Here is a 19,309-nt window from a genome sequence, read left to right as displayed (position 1 = left end):
ACTCTTCTAATGCTATACAAATCTACACTTGACTACGGATGCCAGGCTTACAACTCAGGTTGCAAGACATATCTTCAAAGTCTGGACAGGATCCAAGAGTTGGCACTCCGAATTGCACTTAGAAATCACCACAAAACAGACAAAAGCACAGTCCTACTGGAATCGGGAGAACTACCACTTAACCTACGCAGACTACAACTTTCTCTAAGGTACTGGGTTAGTTAGGGTCTCCTCTGACAAAACAAATCCTACAAATACATTATTGCAAGCACCACATACATACGCATACACTGACATCAAATCCAACGAAAGGTTGGGGAGGATAAGAGAAATGGACGATTTGGTTACCAAATATGGAAGTATGCAAACACTTATGGGCTACCTGAGTCACCAACCAAACAATTGCTACCAATGGTTCCATGGACTTTTCCTCCTCCTACAGTTTGCACCAATATCGGCAGTGCAATCACCAAAAAGCACAGTAACCCATTACAAATCAAAGCAATTGCACTGCAACACATAGACATACACTACCAAGGCTTCCAAAATATCTACACTGGTGGAAGTAAAGATCCCACCACAGGCAAAACGGGTGCAGCCATCTATGACCCCAGCGGTCCCATAGAGGAGGGGTATAGATACACGGACAACATATCTGTTTACTCGACGGAGATAATCGCTCTAATTGCTGCACTCAAATACATTCACAATAAGGGATATCGGAGAACGGTAATTCTCAGTGACTCCCTTAGTGCACTACAAACACTACAAACATGTCAAACTCCATCCTCACCCTCTTGCATCACTCCACACAATATAACCAACACATCCACTTCCAGTGGATACCTTCACATGTCGGCATTCAAGGAAACGAGACTGTCGACAACACTGCAAAACAATCACTAGGTCATAACATGGTTAGATATGACATATTGGTAGGGGTCAGAGAAATTTACAGCTACATACATCGCACTATAACTGGCATCTACAAACAACAACTAACTCAAACACCAAACTCATATCTAAAATCTAATCCAACCCATCCTCAAAACCTCTCAAATATCACTCTAACATAGTTTACAGTTTTTAAATCGAGGTAAGCTACTGACAAACAAGTTGATGGTACAGGGGTTTCAACAGTCTCGATTGAAGTCAGCACTTCGCAAATTCTATGGTCGTTATAACGATCTAGTTCGTCAATACAACCTCACATTGGGTCAAATGCTGTCTGACGTGTCTCATACCGATTGTTAAGCCGTTCTTGGCACATACTGATTTTGACTGCGGATAACTCCGTTTACCTGATCAAGATATGGGGCTCACGGCGGGTGTGACCGGTCGACAGGGGATGCTTACTCCTCCTAGGCACCTGATCCCACCTCTGGTGTGTCCAGGGGTCCGTGTTTGCCCAACTACCTATTCTGTATTACTTATAGGAATTATGAGATTGATCACTGTTCGTTATCTTCACCTTGTATACACTATGACAAAATCATCACACGCTTGAGGGTAGGAACAACCAATCTATTGGGCGATTTAGGTCAGTACACCAGACACACAAACAACAAATGTACACACTGCCAGAAACAATCGCCCATTACCTTTTACACTGTCCACTTCACAACCACTATAGAACAAGCCTCATACAAACACTACATGCAGCAGGAGTCACTACCTTTGACCTTTACACCCTACTAACCATATCCGCCTGCAACATTAGCACCATCGTACCAGCAATATTAAACTTTATCACATCCACAGGATATACTAACTACATCTAAGTGTGACTAATTGCTCTTGGCTCGAACTCCGTATCTTATTGTAGAGATGCCCCAGTTGGGGTAGGATTCGATCATTTGCTTTTGGCTACATCTTCTCTCATCCTCTTTCATCGTAGCGGTTTGTGTGGCGTTGGCACTATGTCAGGTTAGAATTTGTCTGCTGGCAGTGGCCCGGGGCTTAACCTTGTGGTGGTGCCAATTGCCTCATGGATACGCTGCATCACATCCATCCATACTCAATATCTAAGTTCTACTAATTGCTTTTGGCTCGAACTCCTTATCTTATTGTAGAGATGCCCCAGTTGGGGTAGGATTCGACCACTTGCCTTTGGTGGCATCTTCTCTCATTCTCATTATTCTCTATCATCGTAGCGGTTTATGTGGCGTTGGTACTATGTCAGGTCAGAAGTTGTCTGCTGGCAGTGGTCCGGGGCTTAACCCTGGGCCGGTGTCAAATGTCTCATTAACGCTTTACTTACACCCTCAACTGTCTGACACTCCTGAAGCAACACCTCTGGTAACGGAAGTGGCTGACAGTTATACATTTTAACCTTTAAGGGCTACTGCAGGTATCAGTCACTTCTGCTAACTGTAGTTTCCCGGCAATAACACATGCCCACCGCCATTAAGATTTATTCACCAAAACACCCAGACATACCATAAACACATCACTTACCTTGGCAGTTTATGCTTATACTTTTACCCAAATAACATACCCTTCTCAACTAATTCCTTTTATATAATGTAAAAAAACAAAAAAACAAAAAAAAACAAAAACCCAAAAAAAAACAACAACAAAAAAACAACAAAAAACCCACAAATAAATAAAAATATAAACAGTAATACTAACATGCATGTTTTGCCTTAAAATAACACAAATTACAGCCAATAATCAAACACAAAACCCCTAAGTCCTTAATATTAAATTTCCCATTTAGGCCTATTAAGCTATTTTAATATATCCAGGCATATCCTGGATAAAATATAGGATTCAGAATCCTATTCCCTGTATTATCAATAAGCGTATGCTCCATAATAGGGTATAAAGCTCTCTGTATTATAGTTTAAATTAGACACACATACACTTAAATTTATCAAGTAAATCCTTATACAATAACGCATCGATGCAAGAGGCCAACTATCTATTAAAGACAGTGGTCTAACGCGTCTTCTATGGCTTTCTCATAAAGTAATGGACGTGCGAGCCTTGTCAACTCCACGTTAAACACTTTCGGCCATAAATACATTTGCATACACACAACTATCCTTCTGCTTTCAGCCAGTAACTAAGGAAATTTAGGCGACTATCTAAATTATTTAGACAAATTCAAGCACAGAGCTGGTGGGTTTCTGCACTGGATCCGATGGGATGCTCCCTCCGTTCCTCCTTTGCCGCCTCCTAAACACAGTCTTCAAGAAGACCGTCTCCCCGATTTTACTGAGGGAGATCCGAAGGTCGATCGACCACAGATGAAGAATAGCAAGCTACCTTCAAGAAGCCCATCACCCGACTATACTGTGGGAATCCTAGGGCGATGGACTCTGGGAAGAGGATATGGACCCATCCACTACCTTCTGGAGGACCTAACCATCCCTGGATCTTCAAGAAGACCCGTCCCTGTTTCCAGGGGATCCGAAGGTCGACCACCATCGTCGCCTCGCCGCAACAAACCTAGTGTAGCAGGGCCCCTACTGGGCAGTCTGCACCTTAAATCTTCACAATCAGCATCAGTTTACACACACATCTCTGGACCAAGAAGAACACCGATTAAAAGAGAAAGCTTAACAACGGTAAGGTATAGACGTGGCTGAATAAGTCTTTCCTAAACAAAGTCAGTATTAAATACTTTACATAGGAATGATACATTACTCACCTTTACCATTACTTCCGCTACATTTATCTCATTAATACAGAGTCAAATTGAGCAAAGACAAACATTGAGCAATATTGAGTAATTGAAGTGAGTAATTTTGAGTTGATCAAACTTTTCTATAATTGTGCGTGATTTCATTGTTCTTTGTAAAATAGCTAATCATTTGAACTGATCATTGTCTCAAATAATTTTACTGCCAACCACTGTTCAGTATCTCGGAATAAAGCCTAGGGGACTCTCATCGCTAATGGCAGGGTCTATAAGCCCGTGAACTGATACAATCGGAAGTTCCGTGAACTCAAACACACACAAATTGCATACGTCATACAATTTACTTTCGTTTTTACTAAAGGTCTAGTATTAACTCGTACCCGAGATGCACATTAAAAATCTTTTGTAAGTGGAGGTACAGAATCAACACTAATAAGGATTTGATTGAGTTCACTGGGTTCTAATTAGGATGTGATTGAGTTCATGGGCTTCTAATTAGGATATGGTCCACTTCACGGGTCTGTCTCTAACACTAAATAGGATGTGATTGAGTTCACGGGCCTGACGCTAACACTAATTAGGATATGATCCAGTTCACGGGCCTGATTCTAACATTAATTAGGATGTGATTGAGTTCACGGGCCTGATTCTAACACTAATCAGGATATGATGCAGTTTACGGGCCTGATTCTAACACTAATTAAAATGTGATCCAGTTCACGGGCCTGAGTCTAATACTAATTAGCATGTGATTGAGTTCACGGGCCTGATTCTAACACTAATTAGCATGTGATTGAGTTCACGGGCCTGATTCTAATACTAACTAGCATGTGATTGAGTTCACGGGCCTGCTTCTAACACTAATTAGGATATGATCCAGTTCACGGGCCTGATTCTAACATTAATTAAAATATGATCCAGTTCACGGTCCCGATTCTAACACTAATTAGCATGTGATTGAGTTCACGGTCCCGATTCTAACACTAATTAGCATGTGATTGAGTTCACGGGCCTGCTTCTAACACTAATTAGGATATGATCCAGTTCACGGTCCTGATTCTAACACTAATCAAAATGTGATTGAGTTCACGGGCCTGATTCTAACACTAATTAAATGTGATTGAGTTCACGGGCCTAATTCTAACACTAAGTAAAATGTGATTGAGTTCACGGGCCTGATTCTAAAACTAATCAAAATGTGATCCAGTTCACGGGCTTGATTCTAACACTAATTAAAATGTGATCCAGTTCACGGGCCTGATTCTAACACTAACTAGCATGTGATTGAGTTCACGGGCCTGATTCTAACACTAATTAGCATGTGATTGAGTTCACGGGCCTGCTTCTAACACTAATTAGGATATGATCCAGTTCACGGGCCTGATTCTAACATTAATTAAAATGTGATCCAGTTCACGGTCCCGATTCTAACACTAATTAGCATGTGATTGAGTTCACGGGCCTGCTTCTAACACTAATTAGGATATGATCCAGTTCACGGTCCTGATTCTAACATTAATTAAAATGTGATCCAGTTCACGGTCCCGATTCTAACACTAATTAGCATGTGATTGAGTTCACGGGCCTGCTTCTAACACTAATTAGGATATGATCCAGTTCACGGTCCTGATTCTAACACTAATCAAAATGTGATTGAGTTCACGGGCCTGATTCTAACACTAATTAAATGTGATTGAGTTCACGGGCCTAATTCTAACACTAAGTAAAATGTGATTGAGTTCACGGGCCTGATTCTAAAACTAATCAAAATGTGATCCAGTTCACGGGCTTGATTCTAACACTAATTAAAATGTGATCCAGTTCACGGGCCTGATTCTAACACTAACTAGCATGTGATTGAGTTCACGGGCCTGATTCTAACACTAATTAGCATGTGATTGAGTTCACGGGCCTGCTTCTAACACTAATTAGGATATGATCCAGTTCACGGTCCTGATTCTAACATTAATTAAAATGTGATCCAGTTCACGGTCCCGATTCTAACACTAATTAGCATGTGATTGAGTTCACGGGCCTGCTTCTAACACTAATTAGGATATGATCCAGTTCACGGTCCTGATTCTAACACTAATCAAAATGTGATCCAGTTCACGGGCCTGATTCTAACACTAATCAGGATATGATCCAGTTCACGGGCCTGATTCTAACACTAACTAGCATGTGGTTGACTTCACGGGCCTCATTCTAACACTAATTAAATGTGATTGAGTTCACGGGCCTAATTCTAACACTAAGTAAAATGTGATTGAGTTCACGGGCCTGATTCTAAAACTAATCAGGATATGACCCAGTTCACGGGCTTGATTCAAACACTAATTAAAATGTGATCCAGTTCACGGGCCTGATTCTAACACTAATCAAAATGTGATCCAGTTCACGGGCCTGATTCTAACACAAATTAGGATATGATCCAGTTCACGGGCCTGATTCTAACACTAATTAGGATATGATCCAGTTCACGGGCCTGATTCTAACACTAATTGAAATGTGATTGAGTTCACGGGCCTGATTCTAACACTAGTTAGCATGTGATTGAGTTCACGGGCCTGATTCTAACACTAATTAGCATGTGATTGAGTTCACTGGCCTGATTCTAACACTAATTAGGATATGATTCAGTTCACGGGCCTGATTCTAACACTAATTAGGATATGCTCCAGTTCAGGGGGCTGACTCTAACACTAATTAGGATGTGATTAAGATCACAGGCCTCTAATTAGAATTATAGCATTATTATTTATTTCCACAAATCACATTTTCATACAACTCTTTATAGTGAAATGTTACACACATCTATTTTGATTTAAATCGTATCATTGATTATTCATCTATAACTTAGACTTTTGAAATAGTTTATTATACCCCCCGCAACAAGTTGTGGGGGGGGGGGGGTATACTGGAATCGGGTTGTCCGTCTGTCTGTCCGTCCGTCTGTAGACGCAATGGTTTCCGGGCTCTAAAGCATTATCCTTTCCACCTACCGTCACCATATCATATATATGGACTACCCATGGGATGAAGATGTTCCCTATCGATTTTGGGGTCAAAAGGTCAAAGGTCACGCGCACTGGACATCAAAGTAGCAATATGGTTTCCATTTAAATTCTTTAATGGCTTTTTTCATCGCATGGAGATGCTGTGTTCCTAGATACCTTTTGGATCATAATATTGAAGTTTTACCTATTTCCAACACCCTTTAGGAGATTGGGGTAAGCGAGGGGTATTCTTAGTGAGCATTGCTCACAGTACCTCTTGTTTTAACAGGTTGTTTTTTTACAATAACTATCGGAAAAGACTAACAAAATTTATGTTCCTATCATGCATAAATCTAAATAAATCATTGATTTTGCAAAATCTGATGACATCATAGGAGGGTGGAATTACTTTAAGTTATGTTTAGTGCTGTGTGTATATAAACATGCACTCATATAATTATATCTTCCCTCTTCCAGGGGGAGACATATTGTATTTGTACTTTCTGTCCGTCCTTCCTTCTGTCACAAAATCTTGTGAACGCTTCTCCACCTATATGGCTTATCAGATAGACTTGAAACTTTGTACAATGCTTCATTGTCATTTGCAGATGTGAATATTGTTGGGACGGGAGGATCCAATTGTTTTCCTAAGAGTTATAGTGGATCTAAGAGGGGTGGAAGATGTAAAATAGCTTATGAACTCTTCTCCTCCCATATGGCTTATTGGATAGACTTGAAACTTTGTACAATGCTTAATTGTCATTTGTAGATGTGCATATTGTCGGAATGGGAGGATCCAAAGTTTTTCCTAAAAGATATAGTGGATCTAAAAGGGGTGGAAGATGTTAAAATACCTTGTGAACACTTCTCCTTTATGGCTTATCTGATAGACTTGAGAATTTGTACAATGCTTCAATGCCATTTGTAGATGTGCAAGTTGTAGGGACAGGAGGATCCAATTGCTATCCTTAAAGTTAAAGTGGATCTGAGGGGTGTAGGGTATAAAATAGTTTGTGAACGCTTCTCCTCCTATATGGCTTATCAGAGTTCATGTCTATCTTCCTGCCCATGCTTTCTCCTCCATACTATTCAATACATTAAGGGGGATGTTTCCTATATTTTACGAATTAATTGGTTGATTGACAACAAACTTGGTACACTTGTACAGCATATATAAGGAGTAGATGACCCCTATTGATTCTTAGGTCACATGGTCAGTCCACTCTTGACATAGGAAGGTATTGTCTGCTCAATATTTTGAATTGGTGTAACTACTATCAATTAAATGAGGCACGGGTACAACCCTTTCAATTTTGCAACTTGGGGGGCATATGTGTTTTAGAAACATCTCTTGTGTTGTATTATATGAATTACAGTTTTTAGTGTGCTCAGTTTAGAGAATAGCATAAAAGTATTTGATAATTAAATATCTTACAGATTGGCAGTTTACTCCATGCACCGAAAGGAATGATAAACTGTGATATTCGTAAATGGTGAGCATTTATATTTTTAGCTCACCTGAGCCAAAGGCTCAAGTGAGCTTTTCTGATCAAAATTTGCCCGTTGTCTGTCGTCGTCGGGCGTCATAAACGTTTTACATTTTCGACTTCTTCTCAAGAACCGCTGGACCAATTTCAACCAAACTTCCCACAAAGCATCCTTGAGTGAAGGGCTTTCAAGTTTGTTCAAAAGAAGGGTCATGTCCCTTTCAAAGGGGAGATAATCACAAAAATTGCAAAAATAGGGTGGGGTCATTAAAAAATCTTCTAATCAAGAGTCACTCGGCCAGAAAAGCTGAAATTTACATGACAGCTTACTGGCATAGTACAAATTCACGTTTATTAAAATCATGGCCCCTGGGGGTTGGATGGGGCCACAATAGGGGATCAAAGTTTTTACATACAAATATATAAGGAAAATGTTTAAAAATCTTTTTCTCAAGAACCACTGAGCCAGAAAAGCTGATATTGACATGAAAGCTTCCTGACATATTTCAGATTTCAGTTTGTGAAAATTATGGCTCCCAGGGGTAGGATGGGGTCACATGGGGGATCAAAGTTTTGCATACAAATATATAGGAAAAATCTTTAAATACATATGTATGAGCCAAAGTGACTCAGGTGAGCGATGTGGTCCTTGGGCCTCTTGTTTGTATGTGGCTGTGGTAGACAATTTTTAGTTCATCCTAGCTCCTAATTATTCAAATCCATTGGCCAGGGGTTGTGGGGAAAACATGATTTACATCTACATCCTTACTTCTGAAAACAATGTCCACTTCAAAACCATGTATTAACAAGACAACAGTATTTTTCCAGTGAGGAAGAAGACCATGAAAGACACCACCAGTTTATAAAACAAGAGGCCCATGGGCCACATCGCTCACCTGTGTCACCTTGGTCCACATCAGAAGATTTTCCATATCTATTTGCATGTAAAACCGTAGTCCCTATTATGGCCCCAAACCTACCCCTGGAGGCCATGGTTTTTGCAAACTTGAATCTACACTATGTCAGAAAGCTTTCATGTAAATGTGAACTTCTTTGGTCCAATGGTTCTTGAGAAGAATATTTTTAAAGATTTTCCCTATATATTTGTATGTAAAACTTTGATCCCCTATTGTGGCCCCATCCGACCCCCGGGGGCCATGATTTTAACAATTTAGAATCTGCACTACCTAATAAAGCTTATCTATAAATTTCATCTTTTCTGGCCCAGTGGTTCTTGAGAAGAAGATCTTTTAATGACCCTACCCTATTTTTACCTTTTCTTGATTATCTCCCCTTGGAAGGTGGCATGGCCCTTTATTTTAACAATTTAGAATTCCCTTTACCTAAGGATGCTTTGTGCCAACTTTGGTTGAAATTGGCCCAGTGGTTGTTGAGAAGAAGTTGAAAATGTGAAAAGTTTACAGACGGACGGACAGACAGACGGATGGACAGACGGACGGACGGACGCCGGAATACGGGTGATCAGAAAAGCTCACTTGAGCTTTCAGCTCAGGTGAGCTAAAAATCCGTTCAATAAATATATTAAACTTTACTGCTTTGGGGAAAGTATATTGATATATTGGTAAGAAAGTAATTTTCTAAAGAATCAGCAGCTCACATTTTGATTACTTTGATATGATAGGAATTAGTCAATATACATTTTGGGTATGGATCCAAAATACACATCTTTATGAAGTTGAATGAACATGTTTGCTCAATTTTTACACAAGTAGTGCATCACATAACATATTAAAGCTTTCTAATCCGACTCTTTTATTTTTAGGAACTGGAACACGTTCTAAATATACTCAGGGACAGAATGATGTGCAGCAAGGCTCGTCATGGGTAGAGATACTCCCATTTAATATTGATACTTTTCATATCCAAGCATGTATATGGCTAGGTTGTATAATGTTTGTTATAATTATCTAAATTATGTCCTTCCTTCCATCTATTGTTCTGTGTGTTGATTTCTCACCACTCTGCAAGAAAGGGCATTCATGTCTATTTCATAGACGATCCTACATGTAGTTGCAATTGAATCATAAATTATTCCCAAAGAGTTCATGATTTTATCATGTTTTGAATATAATATTTTTTCAATATCTATTTCAGATTTTACCAAATACAGAACACTGCAAGGCTTGCAAAATGAAGACCTCAGTAAAAATTTTTCTAAATTATCCACTGTAAGGCTACTTACCAGTAATTCATATCTAGAACTTAAACATATCATCCTTGAAACAATAAAAACTAATTTAATATAGTATATTTATGTATGTTATGCTTTTTCAACCTTTAAATTTTTTAAAGACAGTATAGTTTATTATGATTGCACAATATTTAAAGTTTAAATTTTCATAGAATTTTGTTTGCTCTCCAGAATGGCAGCTCACTACCTGCCCCTTGTGATGTTAAAAGAGGCCGTTGTTCTCATTTGTTCCAAAACAGGAATGGCATATGAGGAGGCCAACAGAAGATGCACCTCCACTGACCTCCACTGAGTGTGCACTCACAAAACGAATAAATTATTATTATTTCTTTTGTTTGTAATTGTATATTGTCAACAAGGTCAAAGGCACTTGATCCGATGCCAAACTTTTGCATTTCTTTTGCTTTGTGGTAAATTTTCTTCAGCAACATTAACATTGTTTAAATTGTTTTCTTTGGAGAGTTTACATGTACACATGGATCATTTGTATATTAGAATTATAGCATTGTTTAATTCAACTCATTCTTATCATAGAGAGGTTATTATATACTGCAGGCAACGACTTGTAAAGGGTATACTGTTTTAACTAACATGCAAGGCAGTATTATGAAACTCTGTAGTTGATAAGGGCATATATCACATATTGATATGCATATTTACAGGAAACTCTGATGCATTTTAAATCTGAACGTTAATTTAAAAGTGGGGAGAAATAGCATTGGATGAAAAACGACACATATGAAGAAAATTATTCCATACGTAAATACTTTTTAGCTCACCTGAGCTGAAAGCTCAAGTGAGCTTTTCTGATCGCCTGTTGTTCATTGTCTGTCCGTGCATGATTAAACATTTTATATTTTCTCCAGAAGCACTGGGCCAATAATAACCAAACTTAACCAAAAGTATCCTTGGGTAAAGGGCTTTCGAGTTTGTTCAAATGAAGGGCCATGCCCTCTTCAAAGGGGAGATGACCACAAAAATAGGGTGGGTCATTTAATTTTTTTTATCAAGAACCATTGGGCCAGAAGAGCTGAAATGTACATGAAAGCTTCCTGACATAGTACAGATTCAAGTTTATTGAAATCATGGCCTCCTGGGGTTGTATGGGGCCACAATAGAGAATCAAAGTTTTACATACAATTATTCAGGAAAACTCTTTCAATATGAGCCAAGGTGGCTCAGGTGAGCGATGTGGCCCATGGGCCTCTTGTTCAACATATAGAATAAATAGTTATGTTGTATTTCCCATGGAACATTGAAACGTTTAATGCGTTTACCAATTAATCATTGAAAGAAAGATAAAATTGTTGTTTCATATGTTTTATGAAAACTTAAAGATGTTTCATTTCTTTTCATGAAAGACCCCTTAATTACCCAGTAATATATAATCAATTCTTAACAGATTATGTAAATTTGATTTATATTAAGGATGTTTGATCTGATTACCCATCATTATCAATCTGTCTAATATGGCCATCATGTGTTACTATTGCTACGCAATCTTGGAGCATGAGGTAGAATGCGAGCCAGCTCTTTCATAAGTACATGTATCTGGAAAATATTTCAATGTCAAAGGTTACAACAATGTGATAATTTAATCATTGTATGTCTAAGGTGTTAATAATAAAACTGTTATCTGTTCAACTTTTTCTTCTTAATTAAAATCAAGACTAAGTACCAGAGGAAATTGTGGAAAAAAATGTCTGTCAAATACGTCAAGCTCTTACATGTAGTAGTTGCAGATTCAACTATTTATAGAGATACTGAGTTATGATGCACACAAAAATGGGTCTGGCACAAAAATGTTGATTTAGCTCAAGATGACTGGAAAAGTCTATAACACAGAGAGACTGGGTATTTATTCAATTGTGTATTGATTGATTGAATATTGTTAAACGTCCCTCTCGAGAATATTTCACTCACATTGAGACGTCACCACTGGCGGTGAAGGGCTGTAAAATTTAGGCCTATGCTCGGCGCTTATAGCCATTGAGCAGGGAGGAATCTTTATTGTCCCACACGTGCTGTGACACAGGACCTCTGTTTTTCCGGTCTCATCCGAAGGACCGCCCCATTTAATCGCCTCTTACGACAAGCAAGGGGGTACTGAGGATCTATTCTAACCCGAATCCCCACGAGACTATTCAATTGTGCCTGATGATTAAACTAATAATAAACATGTATGGAAAATTTATTATCAGTGAAATACGATACTGTTGTTCAGAGACAAAGTTGCATTTTATAGGCTAAGACAGTGTAAGGCTCTACAGGAACTAGGTTAGGCTCTACAGGGACTGGGTTATACTCTACAGGGACTAGGTTATGCTCTACAGGGACTAGGTTATGCTCTACAGGGACTAGGTTATACTCTACAGGGACTAGGTTATGCTCTACAGGGACTAGGTTATACTCTACAGGGACTAGGTTATGCTCTACAGGGACTGGGTTATACTCTACAGGGACTAGGTTATGCTCTACAGGGACTAGGTTATACTCTACAGGGAATAGGTTATACTCTACAGGGAATAGGTTAGGCTCTACAGGGACTGGGTTATACTCTACAGGGACTAGGTTATACTTTACAGGGACTAGGTTATGCTCTACAGGGACTAGGTTATGCTCAACAGGGACTAGGTTATGCTCTACAGGGACTAAGCTATGCTGTACAAGGACTGGGTTAGGGTTTACAAGGATTGGATTAGATGCATGTGAACTGGATCATATCCTAATTAGTATTAGAGTCAGGCCCGTGAACTCAATCACATTTTTTATTAGTGTTAGAATCAAGCCCATGAACTGAATCATATCCTAATTAGTGTTAGAATCAGGCCCGTTAACTGGATCATATCTTAATTAGCGTTAGAGTTAGGCCCGGGAACTCAATCACATTTTATTTAGTGTTAGAATCAGGTCCGTGAGTTGGATCATATCCTAATTAGTGTTAGAATCAGGCCCGTGAACTGGATCACATCCTAATTAGTGTTAGAATCAGGCCCATGAACTCAATCACATCCTAATTAGTGTTAAAGTCAGGCCCGTGAACTGGATCATATCCTAATTAGAGGCCCGTGAACTGAATCACATCTTAATCAGTGTTAGAATTAGGCCCGTGAACTGGATCATATCCTAATTAGTGTTAGAATCAGGCCCGTGAACTCAATCACATTTTTTATTAGTGTTAGAATCAGGCCCTTGAACTGAATCATATCCTAATTAGTGTTAGAATCAGGCCCGTTAACTGGATCATATCCTAATTAGTGTTAGAATCAGGCCCGTGAACTGGATCACATCCTAATTAGTGTTAGAATCAGGCCCGTGAACTCAATCACATCCTAATTAGTGTTAAAGTCAGGCCCGTGAACTGGATCACATCCTAATTAGTGTTAGAATCAGGCCCGTGTACTCAATCACATGCTAATTAGTGTTAGAATCAGGCCCGTGAACTCAATCACATCCTAATTAGTGTTAAAGTCAGGCCCGTGAACTGGATCATATCCTAATTAGAGGCCCGTGAACTGAATCACATCTTAATCAGTGTTAGAATTAGGCCCGTGAACTGGATCATATCCTAATTAGTGTTAGAATCAGGCCCGTGAACTCAATCACATCTTAATTAGTGTTAGAGTCAGGCCTGTGAACTGGATCACATCCTAATTAATGTTAGAATCAGGCCCGTGAACTCAATCACATTTTTTATTAGTGTTAGAATCAAGCCCATGAACTGAATAATATCCTAATTAGTGTTAGAATCAGGCCCGTTAACTGGATCATATCTTAATTAGCGTTAGAGTTAGGCCCGGGAACTCAATCACATTTTATTTAGTGTTAGAATCAGGTCCGTGAGTTGGATCATATCCTAATTAGTGTTAGAATCAGGCCCGTGAACTGGATCACATCCTAATTAGTGTTAGAATCAGGCCCGTGAACTCAATCACATCCTAATTAGTGTTAAAGTCAGGCCCGTGAACTGGATCATATCCTAATTAGAGGCCCGTGAACTGAATCACATCTTAATCAGTGTTAGAATTAGGCCCGTGAACTGGATCATATCCTAATTAGTGTTAGAATCAGGCCCGTGAACTCAATCACATTTTTTATTAGTGTTAGAATCAGGCCCTTGAACTGAATCATATCCTAATTAGTGTTAGAATCAGGCCCGTTAACTGGATCATATCTTAATTAGCGTTAGAGTTAGACCCGGGAACTCAATCACATTTTATTTAGTGTTAGAATCAGGTCCGTGAGTTGGATCATATCCTAATTAGTGTTAGAATCAGGCCCGTGAACTGGATCATATCCTAATTAGTGTTAGAATCAGGCCCGTGAACTGGATCACATCCTAATTAGTGTTAGAATCAGGCCCGTGAACTGGATCACATCCTAATTAGTGTTAAAGTCAGGCCCGCGAACTGGATCACATCCTAATTAGTGTTAGAATCAGGCCCGTGTACTCAATCACATGCTAATTAGTGTTAGAATCAGGCCCGTGAACTCAATCACATCCTAATTAGTGTTAAAGTCAGGCCCGTGAACTGGATCATATCCTAATTAGAGGCCCGTGAACTGAATCACATCTTAATCAGTGTTAGAATTAGGCCCGTGAACTGGATCATATCCTAATTAGTGTTAGAATCAGGCCCGTGAACTCAATCACATCTTAATTAGTGTTAGAGTCAGGCCTGTGAACTGGATCACATCCTAATTAGTGTTAGAATCAGGCCCGTGAACTCAATCACATCCTAATTAGTGTTAGAGTCAGGTCCGTGAACTCAATCATATCCTAATTAGAGGCCCGTGAACTGAATCACATCTTAATTAATGTTAAAATTAAGCCCGTGAAATGGATCTTATCCTAATTAGTGTTAGAATCAGGCCCGTGAACTGGATCATATCCTAATTAGTGTTAGAATCAGGCCCGTGAACTGGATCACATCCTAATTAGTGTTAGAATCAGGCCCGTGAACTCAATCACATCCTAATTAGTGTTAAAGTCAGGCCCGTGAACTGGATCATATCGTAATTAGAGGCGCGTGAACTGGATCATATCCTAATTAGTGTTAGAATCAGGCCCGTGAACTCAATCACATCCTAATTAGTGTTAAAGTCAGGCCCGTGAACTGGATCATATCCTAATTAGAGGCCCGTGAACTGAATCACATCTTAATCAGTGTTAGAATTAGGCCCGTGAACTGGATCATATCCTAATTAGTGTTAGAATCAGGCCCGTGAACTCAATCACATCCTAATTAGTGTTAGAGTCAGGCCCGTGAACTGGATCATATCCTAATTAGAGGCCCGTGAACTGAATCACATCTTAATCAGTGTTAGAATCAGGTCCGTGAACTGGATCATATCCTAATTAGTGTTAGAATCAGGCCCGTGAACTGAATCACATGCTAATTAGTGTTAGAATCTGGCCCGTGAACTCAATCACATCCTAATTAGTGTTAGAGTCAGGCCCGTGAACTGGATCATATCCTAATTAGAGGCCCGTGAACTGAATCACATCTTAATCAGTGTTAGAGTCAGGCCCGTGAACTGGATCATATTCTAATTAGTGTTAGAATGAGGCCCGTGAACTCAATCACATCCTAATTAGTGTTAGAGTCAGACCCGTGAACTGGATCATATCCTAATTAGAGGTCAGTGCACTGAATCACATCCTAATTAGTGTTAGAATCAGACCTGTGAACTCAATCACATCCTAATTAGTGTTAGAATTAGGCCCGTGAACTGGATCACATCCTAATTAGAGGCCAGTGAACTGAATCACATCTTAATTAGTGTTAGAATCAGGTCCGTGAACTGGATCATATCCTAATTAGTGTTAGAATCAGGCCTGTGTACTCAATCACATCCTAATTAGTGTTAGAATTGGGTCCGTGAACTGGGTCATATCCTAATTAGAGGCCAGTGAACTGAATCACATCTTAATTAGTGTTAAAATCAGGTCTGTGAACTGGATCATATCCTAATTAGTGTTAGAATCAGGCCCGTGTACTCAATCACATCCTAATTAGTGTTAGAATCGGGTCCGTGAACTGGATCACATCCTAATTAGTGTTAGAATCAGGCCCGTGTACTCAATCACATGCTAATTAGTGTTAGAATCAGGCCCGTGAACTCAATCACATCCTAATTAGTGTTAGAGTCAGGCCCGTGAACTGGATCACATCCTAATTAGAGGCCCGTGAACTGAATCACATCTTAATTGGTGTTAGAGTCAGGCCTGTGAACTGAATCACATCCTAATTAGTGTTAGAAGCAATCCCGTGAACTCAATCACATCCTAATTAGTGTTAGAGTCAGGCCCGTGAACTGGATCATATCCTAATTAGAGGCCCGTGAACTGAATCTTATCCTAATTAGTATTAAAGTCAGGCCCGGAAACTGGATCACATTTTAATTGGTGTTAGAATCAGGCCCGTGAACAGAGTACAGCATCATATATAGGAAAACGAAAGTAGAAGGTATGACGTATGCAATTTGTGTGTGTTTGAGTGCACAGAGTTTCCGGTCGGATCAGTTCACGGGCTTATAGCCTTTCCCATCGCTAATCAAGCAAGTAGTTCAGTCTAAATTGAGAAACCACGGCTGCACGCTACATAATCTCGGATTAGTTATCAACTTCATGACTGTTGATTGATTTCAAGATTGATGATAATGAAGATGATATCGAAAGCCTTCTTCCTTTTCATAAATATTTCTTACAAAGCATGCGTTGTTGATTCGTTTATTATGGACAATAATCGATTATTTAAAATGGAATCAATAATCGGAATCAACGAGTCATAAACAATTGATTGTCGGCAATCGTTTCATCACTACTTACCGCTAAGAACGTTTCTGAAGTTCAGCACCATTCTTTGTCATTGGATGCGTAAATGTTACCATTAGTTTTACACATCGCACATTTTCAATCTAAGGGTTTTGATACAACCATTCAATTGTTAAGGAATTAGAAACAGAAATTGTTTATGTACATTATATAAATGGTAAAATACCGCGAAATAATTATTGATTACGGCTTTACGCCATTTGGCAATATTTCACACATTTTACGGCGTTTAGGTAATTGAAACATATCTGTGTGTGAGTGTTTTCGTTTCCCGGACGGCCCTTAGTGAGCCTATTCTATTTCGAAAATCAGGGAAACGGTCGTTTGCGTGTCAAGGGGTTATGACCGTCGACACATGGTACCCTTTTAACGCTAGATAATGCACTCAATCATTTTAGTTTTGAAAAGAACATTCCAGTTGATTACAAAAAGTAAAACAATGTATGTTTCTGTTGATTCTATTTTAAACCAAAGAGCAGATTAAACAGCATGGAATTTAATTGCAGGCACGTGAAATTAGAGGCAATTCTAAAGATCAAACTAAACACTTTTTTGGCTTGTCAAGAATCAAAGATACCACATAGCAATAAACTTTGTAAATTCGTTGGTCATTTTATATTGTTTTCTAAAGAGTGTTTTGATCGGTGACTAACTTATAAAACCTCATGCAGACAATAAAAAAGTACAAAATACATATAAAGATATCAAAATCTTAATCCCGTGGGTCAGACCCCCCTTCGAAAATTTTCTAGATCCGCACCTCCATAACTACAGTCTAATTACATAGCTCATCAATATTTACTTACCACTCATTGTTTTAAATTCTTTGTAGCACCTACAGCTTCTAGTTCTGCGGTGTCATCTGATGATGATCGAAATGTGGTAGCAAGAGATATATCGCATAATATATTTACATCATCTTATCCCTTTTAACGAGTCATATCGATAATTTATGCTTGCTATCTGGCACAGATACAAGGAATAGATAAAAACTTTACCGATGACAAAGATTTTACGAAATTGTACTTTCGATTTAGATGCAGAGAATTCTCGTATCGCACCCTTCATGTACACATACTACTGTTAGCGAAATTTCCCTTGACTCTATTAAAGGTATATCAGCTGATTGGTAAACAAGAGGAAATAAATGTTATAGAGTTATATTCTTCTGGTCAGTAATACATAATTAAAGTAGATAGTATTAATGTCAACAGAATATCTTAGGAATTATTTGTAAATTAGATATCGATTTGTCAACGGAAGGCCATGATAATTGGAAACAGAGTTATCTGTTTTTGGATGTTAGATAGGCTTTATTTATTCTTTTCATTGTAAAGGATTGGATAAAAATGGGAAAACGCTGGATCATCTAACATTACGCTGTAAAAATCCTATATCCATGTGTGTTTTCTAACGAAATTGACTGTGTAGTTAACTTTCACAAATGAATGTAGCTCAAGTGTTACAATTGACTGTAGCTAACGTATTACAATTGACTGTAGCTAACATGTTACAATTGACTGTAGCTAACATGTTACAATTGACGGTAGCTAACGTGTTACACTTGACGGTAGCTAACGTGTTACAATTGACTGTAGCTAACGTGCTTGTTATCAATCGTTTTAAGTGCGCTACACGGAATGTAGGTAGCATAACGTGGACATCAGTAAGAGTGTTGTAACAATTTTCTGTCACGAACCGTATGGTGTATTTCTTCTCAAAAAAATGAAAGATTTGGTATAAATGAAACATTGCAAATGTACAGCTGAACTATTCAGAGTCAAGGAGCGGCTGATCTATTTGTGTTTTTTTATAAAGTGCTGATGGAAAATGGGAAATTGTTTCTTATTGTTTCAGTAGCATTGCTTTAGTATCAACAATCTGAATACATTAAGATAATGAACCGTGATTAATCACACCATACGAGTAGAGCAAACATGGGCCTCTGGACACGTCGGGGATGAGAACAGGTACCCAGGAGCAATATAAAAGGTGTATAAAATTATCTAAAACATTAAGAATTACATTTAAAATTCAATAAAAAAATCTATTTACAAATAATAACTTCGTCTTCAAACTGTTCTTTTTTATTCATTATCAATCAAATATTTATTTATAGATTTACGAGTT

The 19,309-nt window shown here is 38.7% G+C and overlaps 1 protein-coding gene and 1 long non-coding RNA gene across 6 annotated transcripts in view; one reads left to right on the top strand and one right to left on the bottom strand.

Annotated features, from left to right (window-relative positions):
• Positions 1 to 19,309, bottom strand: part of LOC125664360 (protein mono-ADP-ribosyltransferase PARP12-like) — a 45,120-nt gene that overhangs the window by 22,658 nt on the left and 3,153 nt on the right. The window contains exon 1 of one of the 4 annotated variants that reach the window (XM_048897077.2): positions 17,986 to 18,130. The exons of 2 other annotated variants lie outside the window; for them this stretch is intronic. In XM_048897077.2, the coding sequence (XP_048753034.2) occupies positions 17,986 to 17,992 (7 nt within the window). In that variant the 5' untranslated portion in view covers positions 17,993 to 18,130. Of the gene's footprint in view, positions 1 to 17,985; positions 18,131 to 19,309 lie in introns of those variants that run through there. One more of the 4 variants, XM_048897079.2, reaches the window with a different exon arrangement.
• Positions 6,197 to 10,923, top strand: LOC130051004 (uncharacterized). Of its 2 annotated transcripts, XR_008799376.1 has the most exons (5): positions 6,197 to 6,876; positions 8,080 to 8,135; positions 9,913 to 9,974; positions 10,245 to 10,318; positions 10,513 to 10,923. It is a non-coding gene; the product is annotated as an uncharacterized LOC130051004 (long non-coding RNA). The 2 variants fall into 2 exon arrangements; XR_008799377.1 differs by lacking the exon at positions 6,197 to 6,876 and having other exon boundaries at positions 7,957 to 8,135.

The sequence above is a fragment of the Ostrea edulis genome, chromosome 1 (assembly GCF_947568905.1).
Source record: "Ostrea edulis chromosome 1, xbOstEdul1.1, whole genome shotgun sequence".
In the NCBI taxonomy this organism is placed as follows: Eukaryota; Metazoa; Mollusca; class Bivalvia; order Ostreida; family Ostreidae; genus Ostrea; species Ostrea edulis.
This window is presented reverse-complemented; position numbering and strand designations above follow the sequence as displayed.